Here is a 15542-nt window from a genome sequence, read left to right on the forward strand (position 1 = left end):
TCCACCAATTGGTAGAACATCTGCAGCATCTTACTGCAAACGTTGAAGGAGCGGAGCCTTCTCAAAAAGTACAGCCAGCTTTGTCCCTTCTTGTACATGGCCTCAGCGTTCCTGGACCAGTCCGGTTTTCTGTCGAGGTACACTCCTAGCTATTTGTACTCCTTGGTAAACTACACACCCACACCATTAAACTACAGGGTAGATTTATTGTCTTATTTTATTTCATTCATCTTCAAAATCTGATTAAAAACAATTACATTTATTCTTAAAAAGATTAAAGCCACCTGAAAAATCAAATATAGAGCATTTGTAATTGCTAAAACAGTTAAACAGCAATACCAACAGCATGATCAAGCAGTTGAGTAGCACATTTAATATAGCAGAATCTGCAAAGTATTTTTATAATCATTGCATTCAAATGAATAACAGAGAATAGCACAAATTTTATATCTTACCGCAACAGCGATCATGCTGCTATCGGACTTCCATTCTGTCTTTTCATATGTCCCAAACTGTGCAGCTGCCTTTGCAGATTCCTTGTAGCATACAATTAAAACACTGGGCTGGTGGAAGAAAAAATGTTTGTTAGGAACAATATTTGTTTTGCTGATTCAATGTTATTGTTTGCTGATTCAAGTTTCCACTGTATTTTCCTTGTCCATGAGACTGTACATATTGTCATTAACATTGCTACAATATAGTTTAATCAATAGTGAATCTTATCACTGGATTCTACTGTATTATACGATACAAATGCAAAGTATGTTAATAATAATAATACATTTTATTTATGGGTGCCTTTCAAGAGTCTCAAGGCCACCTTACAAAAATTTAGCAGGTAGAGGAAAAACATGTAAGGGGAATGAAATAAATAGTAGAGACATGACTAGTACACAAAGTAAAGACAGAATATAATTCAAAACACAACATGAGGCAATTAATGCACAGATGCAAAGGGAGGGGGACGTGGGGCTAAGGATAGGCAGAGGTGAAGAGATGGGTCTTGAGGCGGGACTGGAAGATGGTGAGGGACACGGAATTGCGGATCAGTTGGGGGAGGGAGTTCCAGAGCCTGGGAGCTGCCCTGGAGAAGGCTCTGTCCCCAAAACTGCGGAGGTTGGACTTGTGGATGGAGAGACCAGCTGATGTGGATCTGAGGGACCGTGAGGGTTGGTAGGGGGAGAGGAGGTCAGTGAGATATGGGGGGGGCAGATGGTGGAGGGCTTTGTAGGTGAGGATCAGGATTTTGTAGGTGATCCGGTGGGAGATGGGAAGCCAGTGAAGTTCTTTGAGGACTGGAGTGATGTGATGCCAGGATTTGGTGTGGGTGATGAGTCGGGCGGCTGTGTTCTGGATCAGTTGGAGTCGGTTGATGTAGGTGGAGCTGATGCCAAGGAGAAGTGAACTGCAATAGCCCAGTCGGGAGGAGATGAAGGCATGGATGAGTCTTTCAGCAGCGGGAGGTATGAGAGAGGGTCTGAGTTCGGCGATGTTGCGGAGATGAAAGAAGGAGGTTTTAATGACATGGCGGATGTGAGGCTCAAGGGAGAGGGTGGAATCAAAGATCACGCCAAGGTTGCGAGCCTGGAGAGATGGGGAGACAGTGGTGCCGTCGATGGTGAGAGTGGGGTTATTGATTTTGCTGAGTGTGGCTTTGGAGCCTATGAGGAGGAATTCTGTCTTATCGCTGTTGAGTTTGAGGAAGTTATGTTGCATTCAGGTTTTTATAGCTGACAAACAGGAGTTGATATGGGAGAGGGGGGGGGGGGGGTTGTGGGGGGATTTGGTGCCGAGGTAGATCTGGGTGTCATCGGCGTAACAGTGGAAGTCCAGGTTGAAGTGGCGGAGTATCTGACCAAGGGGGAGGATGTAGATGATGAAGAGGAGGGGGCCGAATACGGAGCCTTGGGGAACGCCTTGAGTGACTGTGGCTGTAGCAGAGGTGTGGTTGTGGAGAGAGATGAAGTGGGATCTGTTGGAAAGGTAGGAACGGAGCCAGCTGAGTGCAGAGCCTTCAATGCCGAGGTCTTTGAGTCTGGTGAGCAGGATGTTGTGGTTCACTGTATCGAAGGCTGCGCTCAGGTCGAGGAGGATGAGGATGTTGAAGGAACCAGTGTCAGCAGAGGTGAGGAGATCGTTGAGGACTTTGAGGAGAGCAGTTTCTGTGCTATGGAGGGGGCGAAAGACAGATTGGAGGGGTTCAAGTAGGTTATACGCAAGGAGGTGGGAATGAAGTTGCGACGCAACGATACGCTCAAGGGTTTTTGAAAGAAAGGGGAGGTTTGAGATTGGGCGGTAGTTAATGAGAGAGGAGGGATCAAGACCAGGTTTCTTTAAGATTGGTGTGACAGCAGCAGTTTTGAAAGCGGAGGGGACAATGAGGAGTTGAAGAGATTAGTGAGGTAGGGGCAGAGAACGGGGAGGCAGGACTTCAGCAGGGGAGTGGGGAGAGGGTCGAGGGAGCAGGTAGTGGGTTTGGAAGAGTTGATGATTTTGGAGATTTCAATAGGGGTGACCAGGTCAAACTGGGAGAGGAAGCAGTGTGGAGGAGGGGTAAGGAGGTCAGTGGAGATGTTGAAAGGAGGGGCCTTGGTAGGTGGTGGAGTAGATGTTAGGGAGTCGGGTACAAGAGATAAAGATTGATAGATGGTGCTGATTTTATCAGCGAAAAAGTGGAGGAATGAGTTGCAGAGATCCGGAGTAGAGGTAGGGGAGTGTTTGCTCGAGGCTTGAGGAGGTTGCCCACTGTGGAGAAGAGGGTTCTGTGGTTTAGGCAGGGATCAGTGAATATGGAGGAGAGGTAGGCAGATTTTGCAGCATGTTGCGACTCGTTCCAGTTTGTGTGAACTAGTTTGCATCAAATAATGAATGCAAAAGCTGGGCCTTCCTAAACACAGGAAAAATTATCCACAGCAAACGTTTTTGAAAATGAATGCACAAGGCATTGAAAAGTTATTTTATCTTCTTGTTAAACAGTCAATTTGACAAATATTCTTATGTAGTTTTTACATCTTCAGATTAAACAACCTTGAATGCAGCAGATGTTACAACTCTCTTCCCACAAGTATTTTTTTTGTTTGTATGTGTAGTCTAGAGGATAAAAGTCATTTTTTTACTGCTGAAACCAGGAATGAAAATCGCAACTTCATGCCAGACTCTCAAAATTAGACGTTGAAATAAATTGTGTCTGACCGCAAGTTATCATGTAAAGAGTATTCTGTTATTTTCCCTCTCCCATTGAAAAATGTGGAAAATGCCTCTTCTATATTTAATGTATGAAAACAGCTAGAATATAAAATCAAAATTAAAAAAATGAAAACAGCAAAAATACTCAGACCTGAAGAATTATTTAGTTAAAAAAAATCAGTGCTTCAAATCAATTACTTTTAAATATAACAATATGTATTTTACCAAATAAATGTTTTTAGAATGTATCCATTTACTAGGATTCCATCCCAAGAATGTGCACAACTTGTGCCAAATATAAATGGAAAACTACTGAATGCAAACCTTTATAAAAGTACTCAAAGTAACCCACTTAGCTCAATTATCAAACAAACCGTATGGCATGAAAATATTATGGCATAAAACAAACTTGTTTAGTGGCTCAAATTAAACAATATGATCATTGGATGTGTCTTATGCTGACTGTACCATGCATTTCAATCAAATTATTGTGGTTGGTAAGATTCTCTGTTTATCAAAAATTCGAATCCATTGCATCATATCTGTCTTACCACTATTGTTACAATTGACAGATCTGCAGCCTCAGTGCATTGGCTATCTAGAACATTGTTCAAATAGAAAGGCCAAAGCACACAATGGCAGTTTAATTAGTGCAGCATTATTATATCAAGTATTAGCACTGATTAGTATACACACTATTTCATAATTTTATGCATAAAATAGAACTAAACTAGTTATTTCCCATTGTACTTACATCTAAGATCAATGCGACAGAAACTATATGCCAACGGTCATAAAGGTCACATATCACTAATTATTAAAGTGGATATTTGGCTGAAAGTTCAAAGTAATGGTGATTGCATTGCTAAGTTAATTTTTAGATGCCCATTTTCTTATTTCAGTACAACTAGAAAAATGCAAAATATAGTTTAATGCAGATGGAAGAATGGATCATTTTGGAAGGAAAATTGGAGAAAAGCTTAGTGAATTCAACGACACCATTTTAAAGAAGGTACCATTCACATAAAAATCTTCAATTCCAGCGGAAAAGTTGAAAGGCGTGTGAAAACCTATTGGTTTGATGCAGTACAAAACCCAGAAACTTATAATCTTAAAAAAACCACCAGCCATGTCTAGTTTACTGTGACCAGTTTATAGAAGGATGTTAAAGCCTTAGTGAATGGCCAAGTTTTGTGGAAAGACTGAAGCTTGGATTGTTTGCCTTAAATCATGGATGGTTAAGAGAATTCACAGGCAGTTAAATGGTGAGGTTTCTACACTATATTGAAAACTTTTACCACGAGAATTGATCACTCTACATGTAAGATAATTAGCAAAAAAGCTTGAAGGAAAAAATATTAATGAATCAAGTTGCCATGATTTGAAATGCACTTACTGATGGGATGATGGAAACACTCAATGGTAACTTCAAAGAAATGTAACTGGAACAGAAAATAAATAGCAAGGCAATGGAATAAAAGCAGGAAAGTGAAATTATTTAGATAGTTATTTTCAAAGAGAATGTTCAGGCATAATAGGTCAAATGACAGCCTCCTATGCTGTATGGATCTATAATGACATTTTATTTCCATTAATCTGGATAGGAACCTCCTGCTGAGACAAGCTGAACTGCTGGAGTGAAATTGTTCCCCAGTGTGTAATCTAATAACTAGAAGGTGTATTACGTGATACTAGATCTGATTCAGAAAGTGCGAAATGCAGGCCACTATCAAAAAATATTCTGTTTTAGTTAATGTCATTACAGTAGTTCATACATTCCCACTATAATAGCAAAAAAGCAGGGAAGCTATTATGAAACTACAGCAACAAGGAAGTTAAATGTAAAGAGTTTCTTAAAGAAGTGGCCTCTCAAATACCATTCACATTTTGTCAACAGGAAATGAAAATTCAGTGTTCTGCACTTATTTTGGGTAATACTTTTTCTCATGGTAGAAGTGGGAGGAGGGCCAGCGAGAGCAAATTTCACTTCCATAATTGGCTTCAACAACATAAACTTAGAAAAGCTCAAATGAGCTAAGAAATTTCCTATAAGCAAGTTTGGTATTCCGAAATCGCAAGGAATCAAAGGTCAAATGCTGTAAAGAAAAATCGAGCAAAGCACTTTAGATACAGTGAGTATAGTTTGGGTCCGATTTCTGATCTTTTTCCAAGCTTGTATTTGTCAGGGAGCAGATAGAGGGGGCAGATTTGGATGGGAAACAGAGGAGGGAAAGAGACTGGACCAGCGAGGAGACATTCTCGGCAGCTGCATGCACACAGACCCGTGTCTCATCTGCAGCCAGGATCAAACCCGGGTCCCCGCTGCCGAACCTCCACTGGACTGTCCCCGTCCCCCCCACTTGAGTATCACACCCCCTACCCGGGGGCTGCCGAAGACATCCGGACCGACGGGACACCGACCTCCAGTCAGCGCGGAGAAGCGCCAACCACAGCTCAACTCCACTTCTCCCGCCGGGCCAACCGACAGCCCCAGACCAATGACACCAGCGGCCCCGGGCCCACAGCAGGGCAGAGAACCTACAGGCCCAGTCATCGCCAACTCCAGCCCAACCCCACTCCAAAGGAATCCGCTCCCAAATGGAAGCCAGCGCGACAAGTGCCAGTTCGCCCACGGCCTGGCTGCACTTCCTCAGCCTCCACCCCAAGTACAAGACGGAGCCGTGCCGCACTTTGCACACCACCGGCCCCTTTGGTACCTGCTGCCACTTCATCCACAACCCCAAGGAGGAGCGAGGGCCCCGGCCTCACCTGCGCCAGAGCGCCAGCCTGGGCTCAGCCTCCTACGGTCCAGCGCTCGACTGGGCTGCGCTGCGGGCGGTCTTCAGCCCTGACATGGAGTTGGAAGTGGCCCGGACTCTGGGCTTGGGGCTGGGCAAGGGAGGGGGAGGAGGTTGCTGTTGCCGCCAGCACCACCATCACCAGCGGCAGCACCAGCAGGCGCCAAGCCTACCCATGGCCGGCAGGAGCCCTTCAGCATACTCTCTCTCTCCGGCCAGGACGACTCCAGCAGCAGCGGCTCCAAGTCACCCGTCTTCGAGCGGGGCCGAAGGCTGCCCATCTTCAGCGGGATCTTGGTGTCGGGGGACGGGGATGGAGGTGGAGGGCTGCCGGCCAACCCGGCGGGACAGGCAGAGCCGAGCTGGAGCCAGTGGCTGTAGCGCCAGCACCAGCTGCAAGTCCGGGGCCACCCCGCTAGCCCAGGGCCACCCAGGACAGGGACGGAACACCCAGGAGAGGATGGGGACGGCCCAGCAGCAACTCAACAGCGGCCAGAGCCAGGCCTGACCCCAACCGTTGCCGAAACGCAAACCTGCACACAATGCAGCACCACTGTTGCCGAGACTGTTTATAACATGACCTATGACCTGGGCATGCGTAGTTGGAATACCAAGCTCACTTATTTAAAAATGTCGCTTGCTGATTCCAAAGCGCATCATCAATTCAACATGTTAACTTTTTGATCTCTGCAAACCAAAATTAGTCATCGTGCAATTCCAATCATCTATTTAATAGGTGAGAGATGGCAAGAGGAAAATATTTTTTTCCCCAGGCTGCTCTTTCACACCCAGTCCCAAGCATCCCAACAAGGTAGAATTAAAAAAAAAGTTGGCAGAAAAAGCCAAATTTACTTGTTTAGCATTGCTACAGCAATGGATCAATTCCAAGTGCAAGAGGTGAGCAAAAGCAAGAAACCCAAATGATTGCACGCACTTCAGATCTGCAAATATATATACAGTCCTTCAGCATCACTAAGTCTCAACAGCACTGGGCGATTACATTCAGCAGCAGGTCTGCAGGCAACTCAGCTACACTTTCAATATTGCATTTAGGCAGGAAAATGAATGCTGGTCATGCCTTTATGCCCAGATCCTCAAAAATGACACAGTAAAACACCCAGCTTATGGCCTCACCCGCTAAGTTCCTCCAGCAGCCCGACTTTGGCGATTCAGATCCCAGCCCCTGCAATCTCTTGTGTTTTCAAATGCAGAGGTTCAGGAACAATGGTAGATTGAACATTTAAAGCAGCGATAAAACGTGGGCCTATTGTTTATGGAGAGTGACATACTTCATAATATAAAGCAAAGTAAATCTTCAGATCGTCTATTTGGCTATGGGAAGTGTGATTTTGGTTACATTAAGAATAGGATCAAAGCCATTCTCATTAGAATGAACCTATCGAGTGTGGCTGCCTCGCCTGCAGCTGTCTGTCCTCTCATTCTTTTTGTTATTTTTAGTTTTAAAGTTTGTTTTTTGGGCGGTCTTTAGTCTTTTTATATGTGTGTGGGGGGGAAAACCGTTTTTCTTAGTCACTTCCTGGTCGAGGATGCCTATCCTCCGAGCCGCATCTTCGCCCCCTCCTCGCGGCCTACCATCTGGATTAGCACGGCCTTTCCTACCGGAGACCGGCCAGAGATTCAGCTTAAGTAGCGGCGCAACGCTGGATTCCATCGCGGAGCGAGCGATGCCTTACTGGGAATCGCCACGTTGGAGCTCCGGAGTGCTGCGACTGCCGACTTCAACACCGTGGAGCTGTGGTCTGTGGAGTTTCCAGCCGCGGGTCTTCTCGCCGAGGTCGCCAGTGTTGAATCTTTGCCCAGCTCGGCCTGTGGACTTCGGGAGCCGCGGTCTCCAGTAGGAAGCAGTCGATTTGGAGGCTCCGGACCGCAGAGAATGTTCTTCTGTTCGAGGGCCTGAAACATCGGGCCGTCGTTACGGCATCTGTGGAGGCCTCAATAGGCCCCAACCACGGGTGAACAGAGGAAGAGGACTGAACTTTGGTGCCTTCCCTCACAATGGGAAACGCTGATTCCGCTGTGGGGGGATGTTTTTTATGTTTTATGTTAAATCCCAAAGTGTTGTGTTTATCTTATTTGTGTGCTGTATGGTTAACTCAAATTTCACTGCACCAATTGGTGTATGTGACAATAAATGTCCTTTGTCCTTTGATAATAAAATATACATTGCATTTTAGGCCTTTTAATTGCAATCACCATGTTTCACATCATAAGATGATACAGCACTGAAAGAGCCTGTAAACTCTCTATGTTTGTGCTGGACTCCTGATCAAACGGCCCAATTATCCTGTTTCCCTTCCTCTTCCTTACAGTCCAGCAAACTATATTTCTTCAAGCATTTAGGTATGCCTTCTGAGACAGGTTTCACCATTTCTAAGTGCATTCTGTCTCAAAATAAGTCTCTTTGTAATTTGGGACATCACTTTAGATGAATCTTCTGTTAACAATTTTGCTGCTAAAAGGCTAGAATGTTTTAGTTAATTTTGTTTTATTAAGTTGTGTATGTGTATGGGTGGGGTGGGAGAAACTTGTTTTGGTCTCTTCCTTCGGGGGATGCGACTTTTTTTCTGTCGTATTCCCCTTCCCCGTCTCCGCCGAGGCCTAAATGGCGGACTCAGAGCTGTGGCGGCGGGCGGCAGCAGAGACCCGACTCGACCCCGGAGCTGTAGCGGCTGCGGTAGCGGAGACCTGACTCGGCCCCGGAGCTGTAGCGGCGGCGGCGGCGGTAGCGGAGACCTGACTCGGCCCCGGAGCTGTGGCGGCGGTAGCGGAGACCTGACTCGGCCCCAGAGCTGTAGCGGCGGCAGCAGCAGCAGCGGAGACCTGACTCGGCCCCAGAGCTGTAGCGGCGGCAGCGACCACCCGCGGAGTTTGAACCGGCCCGTTCGCGGAGCACGGTTGAGCCGCGGGATTTACCATCACCCGGTGGGGTCACAACATCTGGAGCCTGGATCGCCTCGGCGCAGAGGGAGAACAAAGAGGGAAGAGACAGAGACTTTAAGATTTTGCCTTCCATCACAGTGAGGAGGTGTTTGGTGAACTCACTGTGGTGGATGTTAAATTTGTGTTGATTGTGTGTTTTTGTCATTTTTTATTATATGTATGACTGCAGGGAAATGAAATTTCGTTCAGACTGAAAGGTCTGAATGATAATAAAGCAATCTAATCTAATCTAATCTAATCTAATCTTATAAAAACATATAAAATTCTTAAGGGATGGAATGGACTAGATGCACGAAAAATGGTCCCGATGTTGGGGGAGTCCAGAAACAGGGGTCACAGTTTAAAAATAAGGGGTAGGCCATTGAGGACTGAGATGAGGAAAAACATTTTCACCCAGTTGTGAATCTGGAATTCTCTGCCACAGAAGGCAGTGGAGGCCAATTCATTGGATGTTTTCAAGAGAGAGTTAGATATCGCTCAGGACCAATGGAATCAAGCCATGATCATATTGAAGGGCTCGAAGGGCTGAATGGCATACTCCTGCGCCTATTTTTTTTTTTCAATTAGACGATCCACTTTATTTTTGATTAAAACATTGACGTCTTTAAACACCACTATCAAATCTCTTAACTGCCTCTGAATAAGAACAATGCAAGGTTTTCCAGTCTATACTACTGTAATAACACCTCTTCCCTGTTTCTACATTTCCAACATTCTCCTACGGGAGGAAAATTGATCTGCCAACAATCATAAACATAAAATACATGAAACATGAAAATCCTGAACTGAATTTCCATTGTTCAACTGAAATGGATAGAAATGCTCATGCTAACTTACATAATTAGTAATTATCAGAGCTGTGACATGTCAGCCCAGGTCAAAGATAATGTTACATTAAAATCAATGGCAACACAAATTCATAGCGTGATTCTACGATCTGTGTGTGAAGCTGTTTTAGAACAGAAATGCCATGGCTTTAACATGAAAAAGTAATGAAGCAGGGTAATAGAATTTTTTGGATACTTCTGAAAAAAATGTCACTTAAAAAAATATATGCCTTTGAATTTAAGAACCAAGTTACACACAAGTTATCATTGCCTTGATAAAATGAAAAATATGCATCCATCACATGGTGGTTCAAAGCATCCAAGATAAAGTACTTACAAAGTTTATCCTTAACTGTTATGTATAAGATGTGGTAGTCAATTTCCATCTACATGCTGCCATAAAGGTAATGGGATAGTGATCAGATAATTTAATGTTTTGTATTACAAATTAAGAGATAAATATTGAACAGTATACAGGGGATTACCCTGTCGGATTATATTTCATAAACTGATAAGAGCAGACAAGACCATATTTTAACATTTCATGTAAAAATATAACACCAACTTAACCATATTATAGTTAACCCTCATTTTGATGGGCCCCTTTATAACGGATTTTGGTTTTAGTGGATGGGCCTACAAACACCACCGCGGCTCCCCAGCCCGGTCTTATGACTTCACCCCCGGCTCAAGGTGCACCATTGAGCCCTTCTTCACTTGCTGCATGGTCTGGCTGACGTAGCTATTGTTGCGGCACACGTTGTTGCCCCTGGGGCAGCACCTTCTTTAGGTCACTGCCACCGACAGGACGCACTGTCACCGATGGACCCACTGCCCTCCCCTCACACCTGCTGCATGTCGCCCATCGCTTTGTCCACTCACTGCCGACTGGTCCTCCTTCTCCTGGTCTGTCTACTCGGCCTCTCCCCTTCTCCACCTCCTCATCCTTCTCCTGTCACTCTGTCTGCTCGGCCTCTACACCCCCCCCCCCCCCAGCCCCCCCTCCACCTCCTCCGCATCTTGGAAGATGTTGGCGACAGAGGGGAGGCGGAGCGGACAAAGTTATGGCTGAAAGGGAAGGAGGCCCCACGGTGACCAAGCGCGTCCTGTCAGTAGCTGCGGCCTGAAAAAAGCACATTCTGTTTGGGGTTACAACGTGAGCCGTAACAAAGGCCCTGTAAACCGGTGAAGAAGGGCTCGCTGGTGCATATCAGCAGCATTGGAACCTAGTTATAAAGTGAAACGCTAGGTTACCTGAACTGGTTCCTAATTGTAAGGTGAAGTGCTGGAGCAACTCAGCAGATTGAATCAGTCCCGACATCACATATCCATGTTCTCCAGTGATGCAGCCTGAGTTACTCCAGCACTTTGTGTTCTTTTGTGTATTAATCGTCATCTACAGTTGTTTGTTTCAACTACAGACAATAACAATACATACTTGGTTATAGCAGACACCATTCCTGGTCAGTTATGACGAGGTATTCTCGTAATTAATTACATGCTTGTGTCAGAGTTTGACCTGAACTTTTAATCAAATGACCTACAAAACTGCTACAGCCACAGACGATAACCAATACAAACTAGCCAAGTCAAAAAATATCTGGTGGTGCATGCTTTCAAGCTTATGCTAGACAAGAGCAGGGAGCAGGAGGAAAGATCGGGATGGGTCAAGTCTGATTAGTTTGGCTGCTTTTCAGAGGTAACGTGAAGTGTAGATGGAATGAATGGTGGGAAGTCTGGTTTGTGTGATGGACTGAGGTACATCCACAACTCTCTTCAACTTCTTGAAGACATGAGCAGAGCTGTTCCCAAAACGAAGCTTTGATGCAACACAACAGTATGCATTCCATGGTGCATCTACCAATGACTTAAGAATATTACAGTTGAGACATTGGTGTGCCTGATTGGTTGTCACATCAATGTGGTTGGTCTACGATAGATTGTTGATAATATTAACGTCAAGGAACTTGAACCTATTAACCATTTCCACTTCAGCACCATTGATGATCGTAGAAAGCATTTTATCAGGATGATGATTTTGGGTTGCTGATAGAGCTGTTTTGGAACAGGTCTATCAAAGACTACAAGAAATTGCAGCAAATTGTGGACGCAACCCAGACCATCACGCAGCCTCGGCAAGGCCAGCAGCATAATCAAGGACGAGACGCACCCTGACCACTCCCTCTTCGCACCTTTCCCATCAGGCAAGAGGTATAGAAGTGTGAAAATGCAGACCTCCAGATTCAGGGACAGTTTCTTGCTAGCTGTTATCAGGCAAATGAATCGGCCTGCCTGAACTACTATCTACATCTCTGGGGACCCTCAGACTATTATCCCTGATTGGACTTTGCTGGCTTCACCTTAACTTAAACGTTATTCCCTTATCATGTATCTATATACTGGAAATGGTTCAATTGTAACCATGTACTGTATTGTCTTTCTGCTGACTGGATAGTACGCAACAAAAGCTTTTTATTGTACCTCGTGACAATAAACTAAATTAAACATGTACTCCACCATGCTTGCTGGTCGGTAATTAGCTCCTTCGTCTTGCTGGATATAAGCTATTATTAGTTCAGTGACAATATATTTAGAGTTTGAGTATATATATAACCATGCTTATTCAATAATATCCTACATACAACTAACTATTAGATTTATATAAGATACATATATATATTCATAAATTAGCTCATACTTGCTATAATGTTAACAATTCATGTTGTATAGAGATACAGCGCGGAAACAGGTCCTTCGGCCCACTGAGTCTTGCCAGCACATGTCACCACACGATCACACCAGCATACGGGTAGGAATTCATTACTAACCTTTTTATCCATACACATCCTGACATAACCTGGTTGCATACCCGTATTTAGCAAATGTGGGATTATTCGTTATTAAGTAAATAATTTTATTTTGGCATTTTATAATTTCATTGTTTTGAGTAAAACAAAAAAAACACATAATTAACACCATTTATAAAATTATTGAATAAAACAGTTAAACGTTCATTAACCTACAAACCCGATGCTTTTTTTTTTTAACATTAGACACCGACAGTTTTTTAACGTATACTACCCTTAAAGACACAATCCTTTATTTAAGAGGTCTGATTTAAACATAGCAAATATAAAATATAGTTTGTGCCCATATTAACAAACAAATATTAGTCTTGTAATTTGCTTAAAACACCAAATTTTAAGACAAGGCAGACAGGTATGCTTTTGGGGGAACATAAACTGAATGGGGAGACACTGCACCCATACTCAGGGGAGAACATACAAACGCCAGGAAGCCCATAGAGCTGTCTCATGTATGTCTGGTGAGTGTAGACATCGTAGCTCTCCGTTGCTGCCCATGAAGAGAGAAGTTATTGTCTGGACACCATGTTATTGGTGAGGAAACACTTTTTCTCACAGAGAGTGGTGAGTGTGGAATTTTCTGCCTCAGAGGGCGGTGGAGGCAGGTTCTCTGGATGCTTTCAAGAGAGAGCTAGATAGGGCTCTTAAAATTAGCAGAGTCAGGAGATATGGGGATAAGGCAGGAACGGGGTACTGATTGGGGATGATCAGCCATGATCACATTGAATGGCGGTGCTGGCTCGAAGAGCCAAATGGCCTGCTCCTGCACCTATTGTCTATATTCTATTATTATATTAAACTTTTTAAATCTCTCACTGCACTGGAGACCCGACCTTTTTCTCGTCGGGTTTCCGTTGTCGTTGAGGCCGCAACGAGGAGCGGCCTCCAACAGGAAGAAGCCGGGGACTCAGGTGCTACTCACCGTCGCCGTCGCGGGGCTGGCCGAGTCCGGAGCGGTTGGAGCGGTGGAGGAGCGCTGCTGCTGCTGCTGCCGCTGCTGCTGCTGCTGAGTCGGAGGCTGCTGCTGCGGGTCTGCGGACAGCGGCGCCGGGAGCCCGCGGATCCCTGGAGAGAGACCGCTTTTCGGGGCTCCTGCAACGGCGAATTCTCCCGCCCGAGTTGCGGGGTCGAAGAGCTCCTGGAGCGGGGCCTAACACCATTGCCCCGCGCGGCTGGAACGGCCGCGGGACTTTGCGAGTGCACACCGGGGGCTCCAACACCAAGACCCGGTGTGCGACCTCGCACCACCCGGCGTGGCTTCAATGGCCGCGGGACAATCGCCATCGCCAGCCGGGGGCTTTGACATTGACTCTGACATCGGGGGGGAGAGAGTGCAGTGGAGAGATAAGTTTTTTTTTGGCCTTCCATCACAGCTATGTGATGGATGTTTATGTAAAATGTAATTATGTTGTGTCTGGGTCTATTTGTGTGTAATGTATGGCTGCAGAAACGGCATTTCGTTTGGACCTCTAGGGGTCCAAATGACAATTAAATTGACTCTCTTGATTAAATTCTCTATCTTTTTCCATCATCATGATCTGGCCCACCATGGTGGAGAGTACGCTCAAGGAATATGCATAATCATTCCTACCAATACAGATGCACCCCCATGTCACAGCAGTTCAGGTAACGGAGATTCGCCGAAACATAAATCAGAGTCATACAGCATGTAAAAGTGCCTTCCAACCAAGTTGCCCCATCCAAAGTAATCCCATTTGCCCTCATTTGGCCCATATGCCTCTCAACCTTTTCTATCCATGTACCTGTTCAAATGTCTTAAAAGTACCTGGCTCAACAACCTCACCTTACAGCTCGTTCCATAGTTCACCACTGACTATGTGAAAATAGATAAATAAACACAATATTTTTTTGTTCCCACATGACGGATGCACAGATAACACCTTTTCACCCTTTAGAAAATCGCGATTTGTCCTGAGCACAACCACCTTGTTATCCGGTGGTCAACTGTACTCACACAAGCAAATCCTTATCCAATAGGTTGAGTACCGTCGAGAGCAAGCAGATTTTACCCACGTCATGATTTCCTCCACACATGCTGCAAAGAGTCCAGCAGCTACATCCATCCAGACTTTATCAGAGCAGTCAGTGGAGGCACAACCAAGTCACATTTGCCAGCTAGACTTATAAAAGAAGCTTGATGGAGGAGTTCAGGACAGTGAGCAAATCAACAGGTATTAAATTGTGACACATAGGCTCTAAAGTAACTCGATTGTGAAATAGACTGTCTTTACCTAAAAAGTGTGACGGTCTTGTAATATCTATCAGTCCTCATTGATCAAGATTTTTTTTAACAATACAAATAAAATTAACCACCATTTTTGACCCCAAACGTTCAAATGTAAATGTGCATATAATTATATTTATGTATGTATTGGGAAAAAGCAGGATAGCAACATATCAGTGTTTAAGAGGGAACTGCTGAATGATTTCCTTAGTTAAACTACCACTACAAAGTTCACTCTTAATACACTGTTACATTCATATCCCTGTACTTTGCTACACATTGCAACTAAATATGAAACTAGCGGAACACTCTCCGATCAACGGTCGTTTTCAATACGACATTTGGAAGGAACATTTCAGCAGATGGATAAATGAGATGAAAAACTTCTCCAGCAAATATGGCTTAGCTGGAGACACAAGGAACTGCAGAATCTGGAATCTTGAGCAAAACACTAATGAACTCAGTGGGTCATCTATGGAGGGAATGAATAGGCAGCATTTCAGCAGGGAACTTTCTTCAGACTGGAAAAGGTTCCTGACCCAAAACGTCACCTCTCCGTTCCTCTTACAGATGCTGTCTGACCCGATAGGTTACTCCTGCACTTTGTGTTTTGCTAACGGCTTTAGATGGCAAATAAACAACCTAAAAAGCCCAGAATTAT

At 44.7% G+C, this 15542-nt stretch overlaps 1 protein-coding gene across 2 annotated transcripts in view; it reads right to left on the reverse strand.

Moving 5' to 3' along the window:
- The window catches only part of ric1 (RIC1 homolog, RAB6A GEF complex partner 1), a 121845-nt gene that overhangs the window by 104189 nt on the left and 2114 nt on the right, over positions 1-15542 (reverse strand). For both annotated transcript variants that reach the window (XM_055632639.1, XM_055632638.1), the window contains exon 2: positions 456-563. In XM_055632639.1, the coding sequence (XP_055488614.1) occupies positions 456-563 (108 nt within the window). The remainder of the gene's footprint in view (positions 1-455; positions 564-15542) is intronic.

This window comes from Leucoraja erinacea, chromosome 3 (genome assembly GCF_028641065.1).
Source record: "Leucoraja erinacea ecotype New England chromosome 3, Leri_hhj_1, whole genome shotgun sequence".
Lineage (NCBI taxonomy): Eukaryota > Metazoa > Chordata > Chondrichthyes > Rajiformes > Rajidae > Leucoraja > Leucoraja erinaceus.